At 43.2% G+C, this 27,069-nt stretch overlaps 1 protein-coding gene across 1 annotated transcript; it reads right to left on the reverse strand.

The window, feature by feature from the left end:
• Nucleotides 1-27,069, reverse strand: casz1 (castor zinc finger 1). The gene is made up of 13 exons (XM_030767700.1): nt 26,847-27,069; nt 26,487-26,807; nt 18,437-19,319; nt 16,488-16,553; nt 13,437-13,527; nt 10,589-10,753; nt 8,576-8,748; nt 7,378-8,261; nt 3,110-3,242; nt 2,360-2,423; nt 1,192-1,355; nt 520-642; nt 1-322 (listed from the first exon to the last, which is right to left on the reverse strand). The coding sequence occupies exons 1-13, from the start codon at nt 27,067-27,069 to the stop codon at nt 1-3; spliced, it is 3,612 nt and encodes a 1,203-aa protein (XP_030623560.1).

The raw sequence follows: 27,069 nt of genomic DNA on the forward strand, positions 1-27,069 counted from the left end.
TTACTTGTCCTGAAACTGGAGGAAGCCAGGTTTAACCTGAGGCTTGGCATTCTCCAGAGAGGTGGTGGCCAGGGGTGAGGCGGCTGGCAGATTGGGCATGGAGGCAGGCAGCTGAGGGATGGAGCCTGTGAGCTGCTTCCAGGCCGATAGAGAGGGGGAGGAGCCGTAAGCTCCCGAGGGTGCCAGGCTGGGCACATCCATTGGGGGAGTGTTGGCGAGAGAAATGGGAGTAGCAAGCTGACTGGATGTTCCCTCACTGGAATCTTTGCCATCACTAAACGTGGACTCTGATGTCACTTTCAGGTTGGCTCTGAAATGGAAGCTAATGGTGGAGAGAGGCTTAGTTTAATCAAGTCTACACTAAACTACAACATGCCTAATACAGGTAGCAATACATTAACACTGCAAATAAGGCTTAAAAAATATTTCTGGCACCTTAGCATTGTAAGATGACATCTCTTTTACTAATTATTTGGGGTTCTCTTACGGGTTCTGAATGAAGGGAGCAGAGAGTCTTACTTGGCGTGTTTGATTGCTCCGTCCACTGTGCTGAAAAGTGCCCCACAGTCTTCCACTAGACAGTGGAAATGCACTTTGTGCAGGAAATCGCACTGGGCCTCACAGAAATCATCAGTGTCAAATCTGTAGGGGAGGTGCAAAAGAGAGTGAATTAAAGATGAAATCCTGGGAGAAAAAAAAACCACTCGTTTGGTCTGTGAAATATATGTCTGTTCAGTTGTAAATATATAGTAATAAGCGGTTTCAATGCCTCTGTATGGGTCTTGAGTATTTGAGTATGAGTAATATGTTTCCGTGGATACGCCATGCCAATGCCAAAACCAAGTGTCCCTGGCTGACACTTTTGGTCTGGGTTTTGTAACTAAATACGAAGTGTCCCGGCCAATTTTTTTTCGGTTGCAATATAACAGAAAGGGTGCAACAACTAAAGATAGCAATAACAAACACAAGCAGACACGACAAACACTGACAGTAATAATAGAGAGGAAACGTTAGAACAATCCAGGGACCATGTATGGAAGGAACGGAGAACAATAATGGTACAGAGTTACCAATGACACAAATGCTATGTGTAGATGTACACAGAAAAAAGTGAGGAGAAACATGAGAGTTTGGAATAGATGCACAGGTTAACAGAGGGATACATAGGGAGTACATAGAATATGTAGGTACCTGCGTAGGTATGTCCTCCACAGCTCAGCAGGTTTCTCTGGTGCCTGCTTCTTCATCACACGGCTTAGATACTGAGCTGCCTCTGAGTGGTCTGTCCCCTGACCGCCCTCCAGCTCCGACTTCAGGTTCAGTGCACTGAAGAAGTTTGGGTTCACTTGAGTCATCTGCTCACACACACACACACACACACACACACACACATACACACACACACGCACACACACACATACGAATGCATACACACACACGGAACAATTGTCATAAACTGCAGGAACACACTCAGACTGCCATATGTACATGCTTTTTTACAAGCAAACTCAGCTTCTGCTTGAGCCCAGGCCAAACTCACGCTACGTTTGCTTTGGGGGGAGGTAGTGGTTTTCTGTGTGCCTAGACTCGCTTTACGGGACATAGTGGATTTCTGTGTGCCTAGACTTGCTTTACGGGACATAGTGGATTGGAATCCCAAAGACTGACATAAAACGGGGAGAATGGCTATAACAGATCCGCAGTCAGAGTTGGAGTTCAACAACTGCTCTGCGTTCATGAATGAGTTTCAGTTACAGGACCAAGCAGCCCGACTCCAAGTCACAGAGAGAGAGAGAGAGAGAGGGAGAGAGAGAGAGAGAGAGAGAGAGAAATGGAGTCTAATACCTCCTTAAATCATCAAGGTAATGGAACTCACCCACCACATTTATACTGGTCAAAAAAGATGTATGATTAAAACAATGTCCATTTTAATCTTCACAAAAAACACACAACATTTAAATATCCGTCCAGCGATGTTTAGTCTTTTTAAAAAATGAGGTTGACAGTCGCTCTTTTTTTTCCCCCTCTGACTTTTTAATCAAATAATTTACAAACTCCATAAATAAAGACAGAATGAATGAAGAAGAAAAAGGAGAAAGGAGAGGGAAAAATGCTCACGGAGTTCAAAACAGCTCATCAAAAAACAAACATCTCTATATATCTGGCATGGCATCCAGCTACTGCTTCATTATATTAATTTGTGAGTGGAGGGCTGAAATTACATTGTATGAAAAATGGCTGGAAAATTTAAATGATACAAACTCATCTTATTAGCGGTGAAACATTAAAAAACAAACAGCCCCCTCTGCGTTGCGCTAATTTGTCTTGGGATGAAAAGCGTTTGATGGATGCATCTTACCTTATTCATAAGTGTGGATAAAAGAGATGTATTTCCTGGTGCAGGGTGTCCGTTTGATTCATTACTAGAACAGGGAAAATGAACAATGTTTAGTCAAGATTTGCATGAGAACAGTAAATGTTTTTATTTATAACAGACCATGTGAATATGTAATGAAGAACCACACAAAAATAAATAAATAAATGAAAACCCTGCTTCTTACAAATGAGATATAACTTATCAAAGCGAACTGAACCTGGGTCTCTACACTTTCATTCAAATAAATTTGTCAAAAAACATCATGTTTCTTTCTTGACATTCACATATATATATATATATATATATATGAAAAAATAAAATAAACAAACAAAAGTAATAAAAATGTTGAAAATTTTCTATGGCATGATATGTTTGTGCAGCTGATTTTCTCTCAGGGGAAAGCTCTGTGTGTGTGTGTGTGTGTGTGTGTGTGTGTGTGTGTGTGTGTGTGTGTGTGTGTGTGTGAGAAACAGGCACTGAGTAAATCTGATCCACCTTGACCATCCCAGCAGAGGCACCTTGTGAGGGGGTTTTAACAAGAGCACTCACACTAATTAACACAATACACCATCATTTGAGAGATAAATCAAACCAGCCTTGGCCAGGCCCTGAAAAGGAGATAAACGGGACTTGAGGCCCTGAATGAGGTGGTAGTGGTGGTGGTGGTGGTGGGCTAGTGTGGGGGTGTGGGGATTACTGTTCTCCAGGCGAGGGGCTCCTGACGGTGCATACCTGTGGTCTTTCTTACTCAGATCCAAGCTTTGCTCCTGCACGGAGTCCTGGGAGGGTCCAGAGGTGCTGTCCACAGGCTCCTGCTTCACTTGAACCAGATTAAACTGGCCTGCCGGAGTGCTCTGTCCGTTCCCTGAGGAGAGTCAAGAGGAAAAAAAAGAAGGAGAAAGACAACAAAGTTATTGTTGGTCAGCATTATTACCCCGTGACGAGATCCAATCTGACTTCTGTCCCGGCTGAAGGAGACTACTCGGAGTGATAATTATTGCAAAATTATGTCAGGACGTCAAGGCTTTTAAATGGTGATTGAGAGGTGGGAGGAATAAGGGAAAAAGACTCCTTTTTCAGCAGCACTTGTCAGAACTCATTTGCCTGGCTGCCTCTTAACTGGTCATTAAAGAGGATGCTAATGCTGAGAGAAAGTGGCAGATTCAGAGTGGCCACCCCCCCTCCGCCCTCACGTTTGCCGCCTGTCCTTGTTGGCCTGACAACGGACAGCACCCAACGCCACTGAGCATGCCCAAAAGGAACATCTGTTATGTCGGTCAGATTGGAGGTGACAGCCAATCAGATCAGTTCAAATAGCGTGACCTCTCGATCAGATTTTCAGAATAGGTATTCAGTGGATGTGAGGAGTGATGACAGTAGAGAGGGAGAAAGATAAAGAGAGGGTAAAAATGCTGACAGGAATGTGTTCCTTGGCTTTTTCCCCAATCCCAAAGAGATTGAAATATTAATTTGTCCTGAGGCTATGCAGAGAAAGCCCTGTTTTTGGTTGATGGTAAGTGGTGTTTTATTAAAAAAAAAAAAAAAGAAAAAGAATGTGAAAAGAAAGGAGTCCCTGACATAACCTTTGAGAAAGAGAGAGAGAAGGAGGGAGCGATCAGAGTGCATCAGCAGTGATTGGTTTGGGGGTGGGGTGGCAGTGCTGTGTGTGTGTGTGTGTGTGTGTGTGTGTGTGTAGGGTGGGTGTTGTTTAAGAAACCAGGCCTGTTGAGGGATAGTGACAGGCAAGGACATATCAGCCCCCCCTGCCCTTGGCCTTCTGCTCTGGGGGCTTCCTCAGCTTCCCCTGTGAAGGACACAAGCCATGGAGGGTAGGGATGAGAATTCCCCTTTAATACAGTGCTCTAGGTGACCAAGACACTTTTATCAGCAAGAACGTCACTCCGAACCCTGCAACCCAGTCCTGAGCCTTGTCGCTAGAGTGCATGTTTGTTTATCTTTGTTAATAAAAGAAGAAGAAGAAGAAGAAGAAAGAGAAAACATTGAAGAAGAAAAAGACACTACCCTTGGGGTTGGGAATGTTTCAGGCAAAGTACATCCCAACAATGGCTGAGGTTTAGTTAATAGTGGCCTCTCTCTGTTCATCGCTATTGTGGAGCAGGAAGTCTATAATCCCCATTTGATTAACAATTAACTGTCATCCCTTCCCCCTCTTTCCTTGGACAAGCTCTGAAAAAAACCCAACTTAACCAGTATCATCGGCATGGCACAGTTCTATATATTTACAGTGTATTATCAGCATGTTCACTTCTAAGTGTGATTAGATTGCTATGCCTGAAGTTAGCCTGGCTTTCACCTGATCAAGCTTAAGACTTCTATTTTGTCTATGGATTCTTCCAGAGAATGGAAGTTCAACTGTTTAATAACAACCATGTTAGGTAAAGCTGTTACAACCTTCATCGAGATTGCAATCTCCATGACAAAACCCATAGATAGTCTTAAAGAGAGAAAGGGAAAAAAAAAAGAGAAAGTCTGAGAGGGCAAGCGAGAGAGCAAGATAAAGAGAGTGAGACAGAGAGATAGAGATGCACAGAGAGAGAGAGAGAGAGAGAGGGGGGGGGGAGAAAGAGAAAGAGAGAGAGAGAGAGAGAGAGAGAGAGAGAGAGAGAGAGAGAAGTTAGTGAGGCAGTGTGATCTCAAAGCAACATTTTTTCTGGAAATTATACAGTAATAATGTTCACCGTGTAATTACTCGTGCTAACTTAGCGAGCTTGTGAGAGATCATTTGTACTCTGTGTCTAATTAGTGAACACTTCAGATTGTAGGATCTTCAAAAAAAAAAAAAAACCCTCACTCATGGGGGTGAGGGAAAGCTGGTGTGAAACACAGGTATAACAGCAAATATTGAGGCAGGAAAGATTTTCACTTGCATGAATTAACGAGTTAGGAGTCAAATATGTTTCTTGCAAAGGTCTCCTAAAACCTAACTAAAATGTATTTTCTTTTTAACTCTTCCACTCACCCCTAACCCCAAGTCAAAAAAGAAAGAAAACCAACAGCAAATAGCCACAGCAAAGATCTCTCAGTCCTGACCACATCCTCTTCATATTTTACCCTTAATGTCCTGTTCTCACGCCTTTTCTGAGCAAATGTGTAAAATTAGCAATAACACATTACCACCGGAGGATTTTTTTTTTTCACTCTCCTTCTCTGTAACTCTCTAGGTTGTCTATATTAAACAGAAGAGTGTTAAGAAAACTTTTTAAATTTGTATTGTGCTGCAGGTTTGAAAATATGAGAGAACTACGGTAAGGGGAAACAGCACCACCTGTGGCCCCCCCATACCCGCCCCCCACCCCACACTCATCTGTGGTGCAGCTTTCTTTCTCTCTCTCTCTCTCTCCTCCTCCTCCCAGGTGAAGCATCCCCTTACTCTGCTGCTGTGTGGCTCACAGGAGGTGGAGCCCATGTCAGCATGCACTCTGCTCCACTTCACAAAGTTGCCCCTCTAAAACACTCTCTCAGGACTTGTCCTTCTTCACAAACCACAAGATCCTAATCCCTCTCCCCCAAACACACACACGCGCGCACACACACACACACACACACACTCACACACACACACACACACACACACACACACACACACACACACACACACACACACACACACACACTTCTTTATCCCCATCCAATCCACAGGCCACCTGCTCATGCCTGCATGCCTGGCTTCACAGCTAAACTCACCATCTCTAAAACAGCTTGATCTAAGGATGACATTATTCATCTCAGCACTCAGACCAGCTGTAGGTAAACCTTCAGGGATATTTTTTCTTCCTCTTTTACAGAAGAATGTTGTCATATGTTACTTACATGGCATTTTGCATATGGTAAAATGATCAAAGGTGGATTAGAGCAGAATGTTTTGGGAGAAGAAGAGACAGAAAAACCTAATGGTGTATTGCTGGGTTACTATGGCTGCATGCTGTAGTAATGTAGGTGCTTTGTGTATTGTAGCAACAATACGTTACAAGGGAGTGAATCACCTGATGACAGATTATTACATAGTCAGTAAGTCTAAGTTCAGACAAGTGTGAAGAGATTTCTACAACCGGAAAACAAAGCCAAGTGTGTCTGCTCTCTTATGAACACACATGGAGAAATGAGAGAGAGAAACATCCTTTATACATACACACACACGCTCATGCACACACACACACACACACACACACACACACACACACACACAGACACAGACGGAAGAGCGCTGAGTCATTTCTGCTTCGACGATTTCTGTTTTCTTTTTTTTTTTCTTTTTTTGCTTTATCAGTTTGTGTTGAGAAAAAAAATGCTTTGTACTTCCAATTCCTCAGCTTAATTTTATTCAGCCTCCATTTGGCTGGAACGAGTGCACGCTCTGATAAGAGGCCTGTGATGAGGAGACATGTAGAACACACGCCCAGGGAGCCTCCTGAGAATGCTATTAGAGAGAGCTTTACAGACCCCGCTCACTGTTACTACAGCATTTATCTGCTAATGGAGAGTGCATATCGAGGAAATGATCGCTGCAATAACGGGACTACGACTGCAAACCACACTGCCAATATTTGACCTAATCCTGAAATCAGAGATTTGGCTTATGTCAGACACTCCACAGCAAACCCCCTGGATAGATGACTTGTATGTGTCCTTTCACTACGTTAGGGCAATGAGTTGGGGGTGGGGGGGGGGGGTGGACGAGACAGATAGGGGAAATGACAAGTGAGAGAAAGGAAGAAAGGTAGCATGAAAAAAAACACAAAACATCTGGAACACTTCTTCTTTTTCTTCCTTTTTTTTAAATCTATATGCGGAGCTCTGCCAAATGCGTTAGACATTTGCATACACTCATTTTCCTAAAATACTTGGTCTGCTATGACCTCAAACTCACCTTTTTTTTTTTTTTTGGAGAAACACAAAGCAAGGGCATGGTAACTGTGTGATACATAATTATGTGTGTGTCTCTGTGGGGTATATCTTTGGGGCAGAGTGAAAATTCTAACCTGTGTCTGGGGTGCTGGAGGGTTTGAGTGCAGCTGCGGCCAGCCGGGCCATCATAGGAGATATGAGGCCTTTGCTGGCAGAGATCTTCTCCATGATGGAGGAGGCTGCGTAAGAAGTCGGGGTGGAAGCTGCGGCCGCCGCTGCTGCTGCGGCCACTGCCGCTGCGTCTCCTGCTGTGGAGGAGCTCTGGGCCAGGGAGTCACTGGGCATCGAATGGGCTCCAGAGCTGACGCTGGAGATCATACTGGCAGCCGAGGGAGGCAGCTGGAGAGGAAGCCTGGGCATAAGTGGGAAGAAGGGGTTGGAAGGATGGGACAGAGCACTGTTGGAAAGAGCCAGAGCCACCGGCATGTTGCTGGGCAGGGCCTGGGAGAGCAGACTGGACATGCGGCTGGCGGGAGGCAGCGATGACGAGGGCTTGATGCTGTGGCTGGACGTGATGGCCGTCGTGGCGGTAGGGGGCAGCAGGTGTGAGCCGGTGGAGGACTGCTGTGTAGTCGGCGAAGCACTCAGGCTGGAGTTCTTGCTGCTGATGGCTGAGAAGTCCATGAGGTCGTCGTTGCTGGATTCCTCCTGCTCTTCTTTGGGCAGCAGAAACGAAGACGTCAGGCCAAGAACGCCCGAGGAGCGGATGTGACGGCGTTCGTGCTTGCGTTTGTGTGAGGTCATCTGGCTGGTGGAGGTAAAGGTGAAGCCGCAGCCCGAGCGGATACAGTGGAAGTGGTTGGTGGCCTTGCTGTAGACACAGCCTTCGTACTTGCACTCCTCATACTTGTAGAACTTCTTGAAGCCGTCCTTGGCGTACGCGTCATCCTTGATGTGATAGCTCTTGTGCTTCTCGATGTCACACTTGTTCTTAAAGGTGAATGTGCAGCCCGGACGCCTGGGTACAGATGCACAATGGAAACAATAAGTACAGACACATAATGGAAAGAGTCAACTTTAAGACACTTGTTTCAGTTTATCTACTTTCGTTACGAAATTCTATGGGAACTGATGCAAAGTGTGGTGTGGTCAATACATGGCCTGACTATCAAAGACCTTATAAGGCTTTCCAACATATTCTGATGCTGTAAGGCTGTGGTTTTTTTAAACTCTGGACATGCACGTTTCCCGAGATTGAGAGTGATGACTTGGTCACAATCTCACTCTCCGAGGTGGACTGACGTGGGAAAAAACGTTTTAAATATGCTTCACCTGCAGTGGAAGTGTGTGGTCTTCTGCCCATAGAACTGGCACTCTACTGTCCCACAGTCCTCTGTGGCCCTGAACCTCTGGAAGCCATCGTTGATCAGCTGTGCGTTCTTCTTGTGGAAGTTCTCATGAGTCATAACATCTGAGGTGCTGGTGTACACCTTATTGCAGCCCACCTGCCAAACAAATAACAACAAAAAGGTATATCAGTAAGACAGACTGTCTAAAGGTATGACATCTCTGAATAATTTGCTGAGAGAGTTTTAGTACTTTATATGAGGAGATGTGGTTACAGTGAATCCCTCAATGTAATGGAATAGAAATGCACACAGCACCTCAGTGTTGACACAAAAATAGCTCAGTTTTGGTGACAAGCTCATTGTGGGGAGGTAAGAACTACGGTGACCTAAAAACCAAGATGAAGCATTTTCACAAGATCTGAACATTGTTTAAATGATCCGTTTTGAGAGAACGTCAAGTACAATATATAAAAAGCAAGCCTTTATATAAATAATCAAATGAAACAAGAGCTATTTTTCCCTTTCCTTTTCTTTTCTTTTTTTTTTAACAGTCTCAGAAGGTACTATAGAGACATCATTTTTAAGTACACAAGAAGAGTAACAGTAGCATGATGGGGTGGTGTGTGGTTAGGACCGTCTTCCATTTAAGGTTCTCTGCAGACACAACTCTGTTTTAGACGGCCGCAGCGTCTGCCTTACTTTAACTCAAAGGACAAATGTAAGAGTTGGGGGGCAGGGGTGGGGGGTGGGCAAGGAGACTGTCACTTTCTTTGGTTTGAGATGTTCTGTTACAGTGCAGCAGCACTCAGGAGCTCTCTGGGCAGGAGGAAAAAACAGCTAATGTTTGAATTAAAAGCAGCAATTGTATATCATCCCTGGCACTTTTCACCCGAGCAAACAGGGCAACTTCACCATATTGAGTCAAACAATGAAAAAAATGCCACTCTGTTTTTTTCCCAGTAAATCAGGAGAACGGGTGCCAACATCTGCTGGTTCTCAGTGCTGTTAAAACAAGAGCTGAAATGTCTAATAACAATTAGGCCGTTAGGGCGGTTTAAAAAAGAATATATCTTAAGCCATCCGGCCCGGGCTGCTTCTCTGTGTGGAGAGAAAGCACTCGCCGTGATGACACCTTGAAAATAAGCAGATGTAAAAAATTAAACAAATCTGGTGGGGAATAATCTTCAACTCCCGGCTTGGTACTAAAAGATGAAAAATGTGAAGTTTATATAAACAAGTAACTGAATTTTATCCATGCCAATTAAGGAGCGAGAGAGAGAGAGAGAGAGAGAGAGAGAAAGACACAGAGGGAGAGAAAGAGAGAGCGAGCGAGAAGAAGAGAGACGGGTTGTGTGGCGTCTTGTACATCCTTTTAATTTTTCTTTTATTTATTTAATGACACCTTTTGTCAAACGAACGAAAACTGTTCTTAAATGGTCATTTCGGCTTAATGGAAAAAGTGGAAGAACTGTAACTTCCTTTTATAGGCGTAGTTAAACAGCTCTGTCTTCCTGAGAACGGCTCTCAGTGTCTCTGTGGCCTGCTTCTTTTCATGGTTGGCACAGAGGTGAGGAAGGCTTAAGAAGGTTTTTGTGATCTGCCACATCACATGTCCCCCGTTTCATATCACCTCATGTATCCGCCATAACATGCGAGCGAGTGTATGTGAATTCTTTGTGTAACTATATGCGGTTCTCCACGGCCTGTTGTAAAACATATGCGTCATGTTCTTTCCCCTCGCCTTGCTTTTTACCTACATGGCCTTTCAGTGAATATCGTGGGGTAATCAGAGATTTGATTATACACTAGGGCAAGTAAACTCACTCACTTAGTGTGCTGGCAAGGGTTCATCCTCTTTGACACATTGCTAAGACAAATCATCCGTGAAGTCAAAGGTTAGGTGAATTGGTGCTAGTGTTTGTGTTTGTTTAGGGATGAGGGTGTTTCTAACTGACAGAATGAATACAGTGGTAGGACATGAAGCTTTGAGCTTTACCTGCATGCAGTGGTAATGTGTACTCTTTCCATTCAGATGGCAGCCGTGATAGTAGACGCTACAGTCGTCTAGAGGGCTGAAACGCATGAATCCGTGCTGTAAGGAGTTGTCCCTCTTCTTGTGCATGTTGTAGTGCCTGATTACGTCCTGCTTACTGGTGAATCTCTGTCACAAACAAACAAACAACACACAACACATTAATCTCACGGTTCTCTTTTTCTCCCCACATCTTGTGTTCTGGACATTTGGAAACTGTCAACACGTTTGTTTATCAGTGTGGCAGCAGCTACAGTGTACTGAAGTTGACTAGCGAAGTATGTAACTATGCACATACAATTTCTCTTTGTTAATTCAACCTCAGACATCTCCTGTGGCTTGTTGTCTAAGCATGCCTGTTTCAGTCAGTCTCGAAACAGTGCCGAACTTCCTAAGCCTGCGTCTTTATTATTTTTTCGTTTCTCCTTTTTTAATTAAGATAGTTCACTTGACATGCAAGATCACAGTTCTGATGTTCTCAGCTTCTGAAAAATGATGTTCCGTGCAGATGGTTTTCCAAACGTGCACAGGGAAAAGAAACAACAAACAAACAAACAAGCCAACCAAAAATGTTTCCCTTTTAATTCCCCTGCTGAGATATGATTCCATTTTTAATTAAAGTATTAAAGCTTGTTTTTGGTGCAGGGTTAGACTGTAATAATGAAGGAATATGCTAAGATACCCCTCTCAAAATTAAAACCTCCTACACCATGGAACAGCGAGAGGGGGAAAAAAAGAAAACAAAAAAAATCATTCCTGAGAGACCAGAGCAACCAAATCTGCAGTAATTGGGCTTAAGCTGATGTTACAGGAACTGAAACTAGAGCTGAAATCAATGAGCTTATTCTGACAGAAATCCATATTTTTTTTAACACAAATGTGAAATAGGAGAAAAAAAAATAAGATGACAGAAACGACTAAACTGAAAAACCCGTTTGCATGTCCATCAAGCTTATCTTACACTGAGGTAAAAAAAAAAACAAAAAACAAAAAAAAAGCACACACGGACAGTTACGGACATCTCAATCGAGCAGCTACGCTCTCATATCCTCTTTCCTCTTTCAATGTAGACAAGCGTCTACAGCCATCTGCCCCAGCGTACTTTCACAGAACTGGCAGAATGGAAATTTCTGATTGCCACGATAGGCATCTGAGGACAACAAAAAAACAAAAGAAAGAGCCAAGGCGTGGTCAGTCTGTACGAGCCTAGGAGAGGACACAGGAGGGTCCAGAGGCTGGTCAAAGCTTTCCATATTGAGTTCAGTGATCAGAAGGGGTTGTGAGGACTTGTTACATTTATTTTAGGATTCCCACCAGTGTGTCGGATGAACACAAGCCCATGAAAGGAGAGGGCAGGGAGTCTGTGGATCACTGCTAGGTTGGCAGAAGGGTAATATTCCACTAGTGTGTCATGTAACCTTTCGTGAGTTATCACTTCCAAAGCCTGCTCATTTGAGCTTCACCTTTTTCGCTGAGGATTGACATTCACACCAACATCTGGGATTTTGAGTTACATGGTCATAGCTACGCTGCCAGTGAAGAGGCTGGAAAAGAATTGAACCCCACCAAAATAAATAAAAAAATAAACAAATAGAAGGTGTGCCACGTATCATTGTTCTTTTGTATGGCAAGTGACAGAACATGTATATATTTCCTCATACAGCTGTGCAGTGTGACTGAAAAAAAAAGATCGCTTCGTGTGTTTATAATGAACAATATAATCACACGATTAATACTGAAGTAGGAGATTATAACTCATACACAGTAGGGGGTAAGGCTGAACACTGAACATCTCAAAGCATTTGGTTGCATAAGGATTTTTTTTTTATGACGTCTTCAACAAATCTGTTCATATTTGCCTGCTCTTTTCCACCATATGTGCAGGAGAGCACACCGCCTGCATTTCTGATCTGCTTAACGCTTATTTTTCACTGCTGTACACGACAACTCTTGGGAACAGGAGAAGATTAATAATGTGAGAGGGGATTAAAATGGTCCAAAAGGAGGAGCAGATGTCCTTAGAAAAAAAAAAAAAAAAAAAAAAGAACCGTATTTTTGAGCGTATTTACAATGAACTTAGAATGAAAAGCTGGTTGTCACTTGGATGCTACTTTGAATCAGCCCACAAAAAAAGTGAGCCGGCTATATTCTAAAGACGGCCTTGGCCGCGTTAACAGGTCTAAGCTGTTTTGCTCGTGCGTTTCGGTAAAGGTTTATCTAATCAGTTCTTGCTTTGGGTGTGTCCTACAACCAGGCGATGACGCATTCAGATCACCACCCTGTAACAGCTTGCACCTTTTCACAAAAAAAGAAAGTGTGAGGAGAGCAGAGGTGACTGTTAAAAGACTGTTCCGACGCGCGTGTTGGGCCCAGCAGGGTGGGGCCCAGAATCATAAAGACACACTAACATCATCCAGGTGTTCGCTAACACCTTGACCCATTTTCACGGCCAGGTTTTTTAGTGGTGAGGGATAAACATTTAGAGGCGTTGAACTGGAACAGATCTACTATGACATTACCCTACTAATGTTGATCTCGTTCATCAAGGTGACATGAAGTAAGGAAGAGTGTGGCATATGAGTGAATGCAGGCAGGTAGAAAGTGATGCACAAGCCCTGGAAATGAGATTGACAACGTGACTAATAATTATTTTCAGGCAGAAGCCGCTTTCTACTAGACTGGCAGTGCCACTCATTCTACTGGCCATGCATCTGTCTACCTGTTTGGTGATGGACGGACATTAGACCTCTCCCTTTATTGTTGATTTAGGACAGATTGCTGAGAATTGCCTGTCTTTAGATGGCTGTCTTACCTGGTAGTTGCAGTCAGGGTCAATGCAATGGTAATGTTCCCTGTACTGATAGGCACAATGGACATGCCCACAATGCTGGCTACCAGAGAACCTGAAAACAAACACACAAATGTGATGTCACTTAATGTGATACAACAGAATTTGCAAACAAAGCCAAAGTAAAAACCATGGAGTGAACACCCACAGTTATGTGGCTAAACGAAGACGAGAACAAGGATGAGAAAGGAAATTCATAGCTGGAGTGTTGAAATCACATTTAGAAATGGAGACTCATAAGTATATTTCAGCACTTGAATGACTGTGAGTGAATTGCTCTTTTGAGAATTTGCCCTGGGAAAAAAAAAAAAAAAAAAAAAAAAAATATATATATATATATATATATATATATATATATATATAGACAATACATCTACAAAGGGCAAAAATTATCTCCGTAACATTGTTAAAACTAGTGGTTTTCAGCCATTTCACGTCAGCACATGTGATGTGACCTCTAACTGCAAAGCGACATCTTCTAAAGGGCAATTTTGCTTTTTATCTCAGTCAGAGAGGTGCCCTTACAATCTGAGGATCACCTTCACGGAGCCATTGTGGTGAACTCTACACACACCGCAAGTGCGTACAGAACATAAGATCTCCTCAGTGATGCTTATACCTAACGCAGCCGTACAATTACAATTCATACTTCACTCACAGCAATCTCCACCAAATTAGTTCCATTCCCTTGAAAAGCAGCGGGCAGACTCTTATTAAACTGTAACCCCAAACATAATTCACTCACTTGCCTGTGCTTTAAACCTTGCCAAATCAGTGCTCAGCTCTTCAGGTTAACAGGCTGGCTTTAATCAGGGAAAGGTTAGGCCTAATAGAAAGGTTTGAGTGTGTCTCCACGCTTTTTCCTCCCTCTTCACTCAGCCCGCCTGACTCACCGAGCCTCCTGTCGATCGACGGCGCTTTAAAGAGCCACATTTCCTGAGTGTTTACAGGCTGATTATAACCCTGACGATGATGACTGTTAAAAACCTCCAATTACAGCTCAAAACACACAAATAAACATTTGCACTGCCACTGCCAAGAGCACCATCTGCTGAAGTAGTGCGAGAGGGAGAGGGAGAGAGAGGGAGAGAGAGAAAAAAGCTAAGTAATAGAATTTTTCTTTCCCACTCTTTTGTAGCTCAGATTGTCCATGGGTTACTTTTACGGTTTGCTCTGCTGAATTCATTAAGCTAATTGAACGCCCGATCTGCTGTCTTTTTAAAAGTTGCCGGCATTGTGAATGGTGCTGGCGGTGGTGGATAGAGCTTGGGGGGGGGGGGGGGGGGGGGTGCTGGGACGCTTTGACTGTCTCTTGAAAAAAAAAAAAAAAAATGAAACATGGCTACACAAGAGTGGATCAGACACACAACCCATCCACCATTAACAGCGTCCATACACCGCGGAACACACTCACACACGCGTTGAGGCACTCTACACGGCCCTGTGTACACAGAGCCTACCTCCCTGGGGGGGGGGTAGCCCACCCCTCTGCTCATCACCCAGCTGGATCACTTTGCCTCTGGACAATTCCCACTTGCCGCGTCAGGGGGCTAATGGGCCGCTGCTATTCAGCAGCAGATTAAATATTAATATCGCCACGATACAGAGATTGCTGCATATCTCCCGTTACAATGGAGACACGCTGATCAAAGTGCAGAGCAATAGTGGGCGCATGAAAGCGTTTAAGAGGGAAAACTGCCACTAAACACTATCATGGAAGCTCTTTAAGCATCAAACTGTTGCAAAGCGAGAAGATAAAGAACTTTTTCCCTTTTTTTGTGGGAAGGGAGAGGAGGGAGGGAAAAGGTGGGTGGAGACAAGTTTACAAAGCTGCTTTTTAGCATCGAGTGTTTTCTCATTAGCACCGAAACCAGTGACGAGCTTCCCCCCTTCCTATAAACCCCCACCCACATACCCCCTCACACAGATACGTATAAACACACACACACACACACACACACACACACACACATATCAGGCCACATTTGCCCTTTTTATGAGTCCTTACTTTCTTTCTTTTTTTTCCTCCCTCCACTCTTCCATTTCTTTTTTTTTTTTTTTATCCCCAACACGGAAATTGAAACTGTATCTGGGCTTATCTGCTGCCTCCCCGTGCATCAACTGCCGAGATGTTTAGACAAATTTTATGCATTATGCAGTGCAAATATCAAAACAGTTCTTGGCAGTGCCAGCAGAAGCCTCATTAAAAATTCCTTAATTAAATCTTCTTGCAAAATGTAATCAGTCCAAGGAGGGTTTTTGTGTGTGTGTGTGTGTATGTGTGTGTCTGTGTGTGTACAAGGAAGTGTGTGTGTGTGTGTGTGTGCGCGCGTGTGTGTGTGTGTCTTTTAGCGTCAGGGCTTTGATTTGTGGCCTTCATGTTACGGCTTGGGAGAGTAATCATTAACGCCACAGCCACTTTCCCTTTTGAAATTGTGTTTTTCTTTCTTTAAAAACAGAATAAATAAACAAATGATAATCACCTTTCTAGTGTTGGTTCAAAATGAATAACGAATGAGATATTGGAGCTCATTGATGCACTGTTTCTCGCTCACTGCTTTGTCTGGATCGGTGAGTAGCTGTCATTTAGGTGATTCAGTATCTTCATTTGGAGTGCAGAGATATTGAAAATGAAAAGCACTAGCCTTCCAAACACACGGAAACACTCCCAAAAGCACGTTGTTCAAGGAACAGTGAGCACACATGGCTTGTTAGAGTCACACTTTTTCAACTGCGGCCTAATGTTCCAAATGTATTTACAAATATTCCGCACTGTTTGTTTAAGATTTCATCTGTTAGCCATCTGTGTATACAGAGAGAGCACAGCTTTGGCACTGACTCCGGTTAGCCTCCCTTTAATTCACTGAATCTTTCTCATCCATAAGCGTGCTTGCTTACCATTAATATAAAAGGCAAAAATAAATAAACCAAACCATTTTAATCAATTTTAACAAAACTTTATCTGGGCATAAATGTGTTTTGAATAATTTGGAGTGCGTAATTAAGTGTGTGTACCTGGCAATGTACTTCTGGTAAAGGTTTACATCATCAGTAGCCGGTTTCTCTGGTGGCAATCCGTTCCTATCACAGCATATGAGAGAATGACATAGAGAGAGAGAGAGAGAGAGAGAGAGAGAGAGAGAGAGAGAGACAGAGGATTAATGGCAACACACACACACACATGCACACACAGCATACACACACGCGCGCGCGCGCACACACGCGCACGCACACACGCGCATACATACACACGCATGCGCATGCACACACACACACTCACACACACACACACACACACACACACACACACACACACACACACAGAGCTATCGTTAATAAAAACAAAGCGATGGAATATTTAAGCTATCAATATACATTTTCTGAGGTGCAACAGCAGGTTCTTTTTCTTTTGGAATTTATCAGATAGACTTAAGAACACTTTGATGCATGGCCTCCTGACAAAGAAAGTGATAACATTTTTTTTCTTTTTACTTTTTTCTTATTTAGAAAGCATAAATCATTCATATGCATTTTTTTGGAGAGCGAACAAATGTGAAGATTAAGTGTTGTGTAGAAACTCACTGAAAATTGCACTTTGTTTTTGCTTGTTTGATGAGGGATGGTTGGTCTGGCCTCTGAGAACAGCTTCTCTCAAAGGAGTGTGGAAAAAACATGTTAGTTTGTCTCCCAGTAATGGATAAAGTAACTGTCTTAGACCAACACAAACATCAAGACTAAAAGGTAACATGACAGGCTAAACATATGAGGTATTTGTTGTGTTTATGGACACAGAACACAACGTGAGTGGTGCTATACAGGTAATCACCTGGGATCAGACTACCTCTCAGAGTGTGTTTGTATGTGTGTGTGTGTGTGTGTGTGGGGTGGGGGTGGGGTCCTCATTCCCCCAGGCTCTGTGTGTGTGTGTGTGTGTGTGTGTGTGTGTGTGTGTCTGCTCTGCCTTGACCTCACATGGCCATAGAGTTATGTGGCTTGGGATTGCTCAGTAGGGTGAATCTTAAGGAAAACGCTCTTAGGGACTATCTGTTTTTCCTAAACCCTAAATGTGACAAGCCATGGCCTTAGAGACGAGGTTAAACCCAATCAAACCCATGTGATTTGGTCTTCCCCAAACCCTTTGTTTGGCTTTAAAATGCTTTGACCAGGCAAACTGTGCCTTCTGTGAGTTTTTAGTCATGATTCCAAAGTAATTAAACGGAGAATTGTTACACCCCAGCTAAAAGAGGAAATCAGTCAGTGCATGTGACGACAGTGCTAAATCAGCTTGGCCAGAGCATGTAGAGTGAGTTAACACTTTACACACTTTCGCTAAGCTATCACCTGGCAGATCCTCTGGCACCCTCACGAAAAAAAAAACAAAAACTCTACTCATATTAGCACTGAAAGGAGAAAAAACCTCCACTCATATTAGCACTGAAAGGAGAAAAAAAACCTCTACTCATATTAGCACTGAAAGGGGAAAAAAAATCGTCTTCTGTAGGGAAATGAGGAGGAGGAAAATGAGGCGCAACAGTGAAAACAAACTACTGAACGTGGAGACGCAGTTTTTCAGAAATCATAATATATCTGACGAAGATTAATCCGATCATGATCTGAGCAACGATTTGTATGCTCCATTAATGGATAATTAATTCAGTGGAGAAAAGTGTTTGCTATATATCAATGCCAGCACTAGTGTGGGAACCTCTCCAAGAGCAATGATCAAGTGTAGTTGGTTTAAGACATAGAAGATCAATAAACATCCTATGAACACCAAGTCACTGCTCATAAGGTAAAATATTAATTCCCTGTCAGTACATTAGTGCTGTAATAAATTAAATATAGAATCTTGTACAATTTAATGCTACTTTCACTAGATGAATACGGGGATATATGTGTATGTGTGTGTGTGTGTGCAGGGGCGCGCACGCGTGTGTGTGTGTGTGTGTCTCTGTGTGTCTTACTTGACTGAGGAAACAGTGCCGGTGGTAATGGAGTCCGTCTTGGAGAAGCTGGACTTCATGTATTCAGAGGTGCTGAAGCCCAGGTGCCCGACTTGGTCCACTGGTAACCCTGAAGGTCCAACAGCGCCGGCCGACACGGCGGTGGGAATCACGGGAGTGCCTGGGGTCCCGGCGGCACCGGGGAGGACGCTGGACATCATGGGAGAGTCCACTTTCCCGGGGATGAGCTTCGGGATGTTTCTGATGTCGTATTTGGACGGACGGCCCACTTTGCCTGTCTTGAAAGCAATGGCGCCGCCCATGTCCGGGTTGCCTTCTCCAGGTTTGAAGAGGTGAAGGAACTTCACGTTCTCCAGGTCATATTTGGACGGCCTTTTGTAGGCGTTACCGTTCTGTTGTCTCAAGCTCTCTCCCATTTTTAGCTTTTGGATGAAGAAGTCGTACTTGGAGGCCCGGGAAGCTAGGCTCTGGATGTGTGCAGAGTTGGGCTGGGCTGTGTTCAGGGGGCCCTGTTTGTGGTCAATGCTGGCCGGGTACATCTGGGCTTCGGCCCCCGACAGGCAGGTAGCAGAGGGCTGCATGATGGAGCTTTTCTCCTGGCCCAGTTTGGAGCTGAGGTCCTCGTGCTTGGGCCCGGGGATGGGCCACGGAAGGGTCTCTCCAGCCTTCAGTTTACGGATGTACTCCTCGTACTTGGAAAAACGGGCACGGCGTGTGGCCTCCTCGTTGCCAAGAGAGGAGGGGTCTGAGGTAGCAGCTTTTGGTTTGTCGAAGCTGATCTTTTTAGCCAGCTCATCTCTCATCTGCTGGTCATCATAGCCAAACATGTGTAAAAACTCATTCATAGTGTTAGCTGCATAGTCACGCAGGGCTGAGGCTTCGCCTGTGGGGAGAGGCAGATGAGAGAACAGATGTATGCTATTGTTAGTTAAACTGATAAGAACTACCACTGTTTTCTGTCACTGGTCTTTCACATTGCTTGATTTGAATTGATAAAACTGCAGCTTTCACATGACTGAGGCTACCACTTTGTTTTAATGTATGTTTTCATGAGAACTTTACTCTTCTTTTCTCAGTAATAGTCAATACTTATTTCATTGTTAAACTCATCTCATAATTAGCTATGGCACAATTTTAATACAATTTTACAGAATTTGGCAGTTCCAAGATCAAAACACTCAGCGTGCTCAGACTTACTGGGGCAGTGAAAGTTTTTCTGTGAATACTGCTTTAAAATAGGGCTGGGCGATATGGCAAAAAATGTTATCACGATAAAAATGTTCATATCAGTCGATATCGATAATCTGCACAATGAATGTCAAAACATTATTTCTTTCAAGTTTAAAGGCTGATTTTTGCTTCTGAGCGACAGTTGAAGAAACCAGATGGTTAACTGTGGTTTCAAACTATTCTTTATGGTCAGAGCATGACAATCACTTGCCAAACAGCGGGGCATCTCACAAACCTGAGGTAGAACACTCAAAAAAAACTGTACTGATAAAATCTTTTTTCAACATCAAAATATGCATGAGTAATATTAAGTAAAATCCTTTTCAGTCCTTTTTCCTCAACAAAATAAATATCTTAATAGAAAAATTAAGTGCTGCAGTGTGATACAGCACACATGTTGAAATGGCTGAGACTGCAAAGTTTAAAAGTGTTTTAAAGGATAATGTAAATAAACAAAACAATAAATAGACAAAGAAATCGTAATTCTGGTCAGCATGCCAAACCCTTTGTACAGACGCTTTAAAACATTTCGTAAGTGTTTACAACACTCGTTTGGGACTGTAATTTCTTACTTTCTGCGTGTTCTAAAGGGGCGATATTGTTTCAGATGATGAAACATGTTTATGGTGTTGCCTGTCTTTGATGTCATGTGTCCTCGGCACAGTTTGCAGTGTACGCTGCTCTGTTTTTTGTTGGATTGTAAATAGCCAAAATATCTCTAAACTAGTGAAGTTGAGTGACTTTTTTTGTTGACAATGTTTTCGTCCTTCGAGCTGGTCATGGGCACTGCCTTTTCTTTGGTGCCGCTTATTTTGGCTTATTCCTCTCCAACTATAAACAATACCACGTGCTGGCCTGAATTTATACCTCTCACTGTGCAACCTAACTTGCACAATGCATACCTCTCTTCCTGCGACCTGACTGGCAGTTTGTGATTTATTTCAGTGCATGCTATCTAAGCATGGAAATTAATTATATCAAACATTTATTGAATATTTGTTATATTTCTACCCAGGAAAATTATATTGCGATAATTGTTGTTATTGTTTTATTGCCCAGCCCTACTTTAAAGTGCTGTGACATCCGCCAAAGACAGGTAGCAAACATATGATTTAATTGCATTATGTAGATTAATTCTACCCCATTAGCTTTCAGCCAGATTTGAAGGAGAGTGAAGAGGAAGAAATGCAAAAATTGCTAGGAGGGGAAAATACTGACCCACTAAACTACCCTTTTCACGATCATAGACTGTGAGTCTGTGTACGAGAGAATGAGTAACAGACAAACCCCTTGGGAGAGAGGCCCCTTGGGGACACACACACACACACACACACACAAATGTACACCCTGTCTCCTTTAACAGTATATACTCATTCTGTGTCAGTTGGTGGAGTCAGAGCTGATGTAAAGTAAGCCCCTCCGCTCCAGATGAAAAGATAACTTCACTGGAGTGTCAGATAAAACTCCTGAGAGGTTTTGGCCCGGCCCGGCTGGCCTGGCAAAGGCCCAGCGTCTGCTCCAGACCTCGGCTTCATTTATTTGATTGCCTTTTTCATCGCTAGGCACACATGAGACGGTCAGAGGGAACCTTAGCTGCATCCATGGTAATTAATAGGAAAATATTTCAGCTTTGGTCTCAGATTTCTGTGTTATTGCTAAATCGGTCTCTCCCCCCTGCTTTTCACATCTCCTTCTCAGCATGTAAAACAATCTCTACATTTCCATCGCAGCATTAGCCTTACTTCTTGCTGCGGCACATTGGTATGAAAGCAGATCTTCCAGATCGAAAGGGCATGAAAAATTGAAGAGAAATGTATCAGGTATTTGAGAGGAAATACCTGCCGTTTTGCCACGGCTCATTTTGATCAATCTTCTGGGTTTTTAAGGGTGTTTTTTTTTTATTACAGAGGTTAGGCTAAAGCCAGGTTCATCACTCTGCATACAAACTCTTATTTTTTTGGCTATATTACTTTCCAGAACTTTCTTTCCTGAAATGACTGGTAGACTTACTATTTACATATGTGTCATTCAATGGCATCAAGAGCATTTGAGCTGTATTATTTCAATTATTATTATTATTATTATTTGGCAAAAAAAAAGTTGTACCGATTTCAGAGTACTGAGCACTGATTTCTCTGTGTGCTAAATTTATGTGAATCTCTGACTGGAAGGGGTGGGGAGGTGTATATGCATGTGTGTGTATGTATGTGTGTGTGGGGGGGGCAGGGGGTACAAAGTTCAGATCATAAAACTGAGATCTTGACTGTAGATGGCAGGGACATAGTTTTGGTTTCAGAAATGGTAGAGACATTTTGGGGGAGTGAGGGGTGGGGTGCTGAGGTTCTCCATTTAGATAAAAATTGTGCTTACCAAACAAACACTTTTACATTATTCTGCCAGATCACTGAAGAGTTGTTTTAGGGTCAAACACAGAAATCTCATTGCTATTTTCTAATACCAAACACTGGTCATTAACAGTTTCAGATACTCAGCCACAGACTGTGCTCAGTTGTTTGTTTGCCTTAGAGATGGTCTGTATATCCCATTTTGGATTCCTGTGAATAGTTTTGAACACAGAGAATGGGGCCACAGGTATCAGGCATCTCAATAATAATCAGAAAGCAACAGGTTGCCGGTGTGGCGAAGCACCTGGATTCCACCTGAGTCATCTCTCTCTCGTTCTGACTTTCTGAGAGAGGACTATTTGACTCGTACAGAACACGGAAACCAATCTCTGCTCTACCGGTAAGATTTAGACACATCTACAGTTCCAGCCAGTGACTACAGAATTCACATGTTTGTTCTCCTGGTTGATTTCACTTACAAAATGTAACATGAATGTAGTAAGGACAACATTGCACTGTGAATAAAAAGTGATCGGGGCAGTTCCCTCCCTGATAAGCAGGAAACTCTGCCCTCGACAGACGGCTGCTGAGATGGTGTCATGCGAGGTCATGTGATTGTAGTCTGCTCTAAAAGACAGGACGCAGCCTTTTAATCTGGATTTCTTGAGTACCGTCCAAGGACATCAGTCAAAGAAACTCCTGCTTTTAATAATCAGAATTATTCCACACATATGTTTTCAAACACTGGGAAAGCACCGCTATTTTCCAGGAGACCCCCCCTCCCCTCCCCCAACACAAACACCCACAAACACACACCTCTGTTCCCTCTAGACTGGTATATTATTAGTATCAACTATCATCTGAAGAAGTGTAATATTAATACTACTACTTGAAAAACATGAACATACTATTTGGATTAACATTACCATCATAATGATCTGGAAGTGATGAAAGCAACTACAGTAGAAGTAGTAATAGTAGTAGTAGTGGTAGTAATATGAATAGTATTAGTAATAGTAAAAGTAAGAGGAGTACTTGGAGTGCTGAAGTCACTGATACCTGCAGCTGTCAGAGCAGTACTGCTGTAGTAGTTGCAGTTGTAGCAGAAGCAGGAGTTAAAACAGAACGCTAGCGCCTGCTGCTCTCTCAGTATTAAATGAACTATCAGTGTCAGGGGAATGATTGGGCTTAAACTGTACACATTATGCTGGGACCTCACTGCTGATAACCTTTTTAAACGACCATGTAAATGAGTTCTCTTCCACTACCTTATCACGCATCCTCCTAATGATGGCAGTGTGTGTGTGTGTGTGTGTGTGTGTGTGTGTGTGTGTGTGTGTGTGTGTGTGTGTGTGTGTGTGTGTATGTCTGTGTGTGTCTGGGAAACTGAGGTTTGGGGGTGGATAGGACTATCTCTCTCTCTCTCTCCTCCCCTCTCACATTCCCTCTATTCTTTTTCTTTTTCTTTCTTCATCTCTCCCTTTTGTGACACTGCACAATGTAAAATTAGAAGTACCCATAATCTTGCCACTTCATGCTGGTGATTGGCCTATGAAACTCAGACCCTTGTCTATGTTCTCCTCTCTCCCCCATATTTGATAAGAAATGGACATTATATCTCCTCTTTTCAGTGACCAAACAAGGCCCTTAGTGCTGGCTAATCCTGGCTCCACGTGCTCCAGAAAGGAAAGATGTATATCATTTACGTTCTGTGGGCAACATATGGACTAATTATAGGTTTAATAAACGGCTAAGCTGCGTTCTGAGAGCCCAATGTTTCAGACACTAATCATTCAAACAAAACATTTTTTTCAATAAACTTCACATCATTCAATACTGTCTACTTTCACTCTTCTTGAGACTCTGTTCCATGTAACTACAGCAGAGGACTATGCTCATTTAAACTTATTAAAGAATTAATTTATCATTGTTTTAATAAGACAGCAATAAATGGGTGAAAATGACAGTTATTAATCACATAAAACAATCTCCTTCTCTGGTATTAATTTCCTTCAAACCACCAAAGCTAAGCATATTTACAAATAAGCAAGTGTCCTAAAAATGTTTTTGAATCATCTCGGAACCATTCACAGAACAAAACAGTCAGCTGAAATAAACTGTTGGGAGACTGTTTGTATGATGTAAAGATCCTTTTTTTCGTGGCTCTCGCAGTTTTCCATTCGGTCGGTTCTACAGCAAAACCTAGGAGCTAATAACATGCCACATAGAACTGATCCAGCAGAAGTGTTGGGGGTTTTTTGATATGTGTGTGTGTGTGTGTGTGTGTGTGTGTGTTGATAGAAACTCCACACTATGCCATGATGTGAGGAGTTAAATGTTTTGAAGGTCGCAGTTTCTCTCATTGATCTTGCGATGTTTGTTAATTACGTTGTCACTGATGTTGTGAGAGATAATTAAGGCACTATGTTTATATGCATAATTATATGCGCTCCACATCAGCCTTTGAAAGACAGCAGCGAGGAGAAAGAAAAAAAAATATTTTAATTGTGAGCTGAGCAGAAACATGGCAATATAGATGCCCTAGTTCCAATCAACAAAGTGAGGGGGGGCCAGAGACTCAAAAGACAGAGACGTTACTAATGTAGTCCGCTCATTGCAGTCTTCAAACAGTTTGGCTTTGTTGTAAGAAGCAAATAAAAACCAACCCCAGACAGAAGCAAAAGGTGTAGCGTGTTTTGCAACACAAACACATATTTACAGACGGCCTTTTTTTTTTTCTTTCTTTTTTTTTTTTTTAAACAGCCTTGAAATAAATACAAAAATGACTAATTAAAACCACAAAGCTTGTTGCATTTGCCGGAAAAAAGCTTGATTTTCTGAGAAACACTTGGCCTCACTTCTGTGAGAGAGGCCACATTAACTGTTGCTCCTATAGTAAAAAGGAAAAAAAAAAAAACACAGAAAAAAAACTTGTGCAGCTGACAAACATACCATGAAAAAGAGATGAAAGGTCTTTTTTTTTTCTTTTGCAAGCTGGGGTGAGCAAGCAAAAATGAAACAGATACACGACAATTCAGTTTCCCCTGTGTCTTGTCACGAATGGAATCATTTTACTATGTTAGAGATGACCTTATCTTTGTTATTTCTGTGGTACTATGAATACTACTGTATTGTTTTATCTCACAGATAAAGTTTAGCCTTAAGTGTCAAAGTTCAGTAAGTGTTGAAGCAGTAAAAGGAACAGTTCTCTGCAAAGTTACTGCCATTTCATGAAAACTGACAAATGTACCACTATATCTTCCTGATGATCTCACATACATTGAGGAGGAGGAAATACAACACAGATGTAGAGAATGATTGTGCGCATTTTCAGAGGAAAGGAAAAAAACAACGATTACGTTAACTTGGGGGAGGTACAGCACGGCTGATGAATTTTAGGAGAAATTACCTTTAGAGTCAGTTCTGTTCAGATACGGTAAACAGACAAATCTCGCGGCCGGCGAGCAATCGGAAGCGTCTCTACGGGGCATGTCAAGCAGGATTTTGTTTGGTTTCAGACTTTATTTGACGAGTGATCTCCTGCTTGCGAGATAATCTGCTCCTAAACTGATGGAGACCTGGAGCAGTGACGGGGGCTAGCTACTGTGTAATTGGGTTTGCTACTAGCTAAGTTTGGCGAGCTTAGAGAAAAATCAAAGACTTGAGATGTAATCCTGGGTGTAATGTGAAGCTTAGCCTGCCCTACCAACACTCAAGGCCCCCCGGCTTCTATGCCAAGACGCAGCATACAGCGCCTAAGCCCAGTCCAAATATTCATTTCTTGTTTCTGTAAACCACATAAGTTCCTGTTTTCCCAATTGCTTGTCAGTTCCATCTGTGTGTGGGAGCTATAGTGTCACTGGCTATTCATGCTGTAACTTAAGATTTCCTTTTCCAAGAGCCCGTTCCATGTAAGCCTGTGAGAATATAGTCATGTCACTGCTCCTTCCTCCATGGACTGAACCACTGTCAAACTGTCCTTGGGATTAAAGGCCTCAAAAGGGCGAAAGTAATATAAGACTAAACCAACAAAAGGAGTGAGCTAGCTGCTTTTGAAGAGAGACACTATGGGGAAGCAATGTGCACTTAGTGTTGGCGACAGACATAAAAGATAGATAGATAGAAAGAGTGAGAGAGTGAGACAGACAGAATGAGAGTGAGACAGAGAGAGACAGAGAGAGAGAGAGAGAGAGAGAGTGAGGGAAAGAGATAGAGAGTGGGTATGTGAGAGAGAGAAAGAGAGGGAGAGAGCATGTGCGTGTGTGTGTGTGTGTGTGTGCGAGTGTGTGTGTGTGAGAGAGAGAGAGAGAGAGTGTGTGTGTGTGTGTGTGTGTGTGTGTGTGTGTGTGTGTGCGAGTGTGTGTGTGTGAGAGAGAGAGAGAGAGAGAGAGAGAGAGAGAGTGTGTGTGTGTGTGTGTGTGTGTGGTGTGTGTGCGAGTGTGTGTGTGAGAGAGAGAGGGAGAGAGTATTGATACCTGGGGAGGAGAAGGAGGCTTGACGAGTTGGATTCTCACTGGAGGGCGTGTAGCTGTCCTCCTTGCGGGGGCCATCTTCTGAGTCCCTATCGTCATGGTAACTGCTCTCCTCATGTGATCCGGGCATGACCTCGGCCTCGTCAGCGTTGTCCTCCTCGTCGCTACAGCCTTTGGGCTGTACCATGTACACGCCTTCGGGCGGGCCATCGTCACCGTTGTTCGGTTTGATGCCCTTTTGCTCTTCGCCTTCTAGGGGCGGCTCGTCCGTGTACTCCCCGTTCACCCACTTCTCAATGGCCTCCCGTCGTTTCTGGTCCTCCTCTAAACTCTGTCCCAGACTCAGCCCCTCTGGGAAGTCACTTTCGGGCCTGTCGCCCTCCTCGTAATGGGAGCTGCCTCGCTCACTATTGTCCGCTATGCTCTGGTCCCCCTCGGCATTCTGGGAACTGCAGTCGTAAACCACTTGCCGGCTCAACTTGGCACAGATAGCGTTGAGTTTTAGGCCACCTTTCCTTTTGGCGGCCATACTGGGTTTTCCTGAGGTCTTTTCAGTGCAGAAACTCCTTTCAGCTGTTAGAGACAT

This window comes from Chanos chanos, chromosome 3, assembly GCF_902362185.1.
Source record: "Chanos chanos chromosome 3, fChaCha1.1, whole genome shotgun sequence".
NCBI lineage: Eukaryota > Metazoa > Chordata > Actinopteri > Gonorynchiformes > Chanidae > Chanos > Chanos chanos.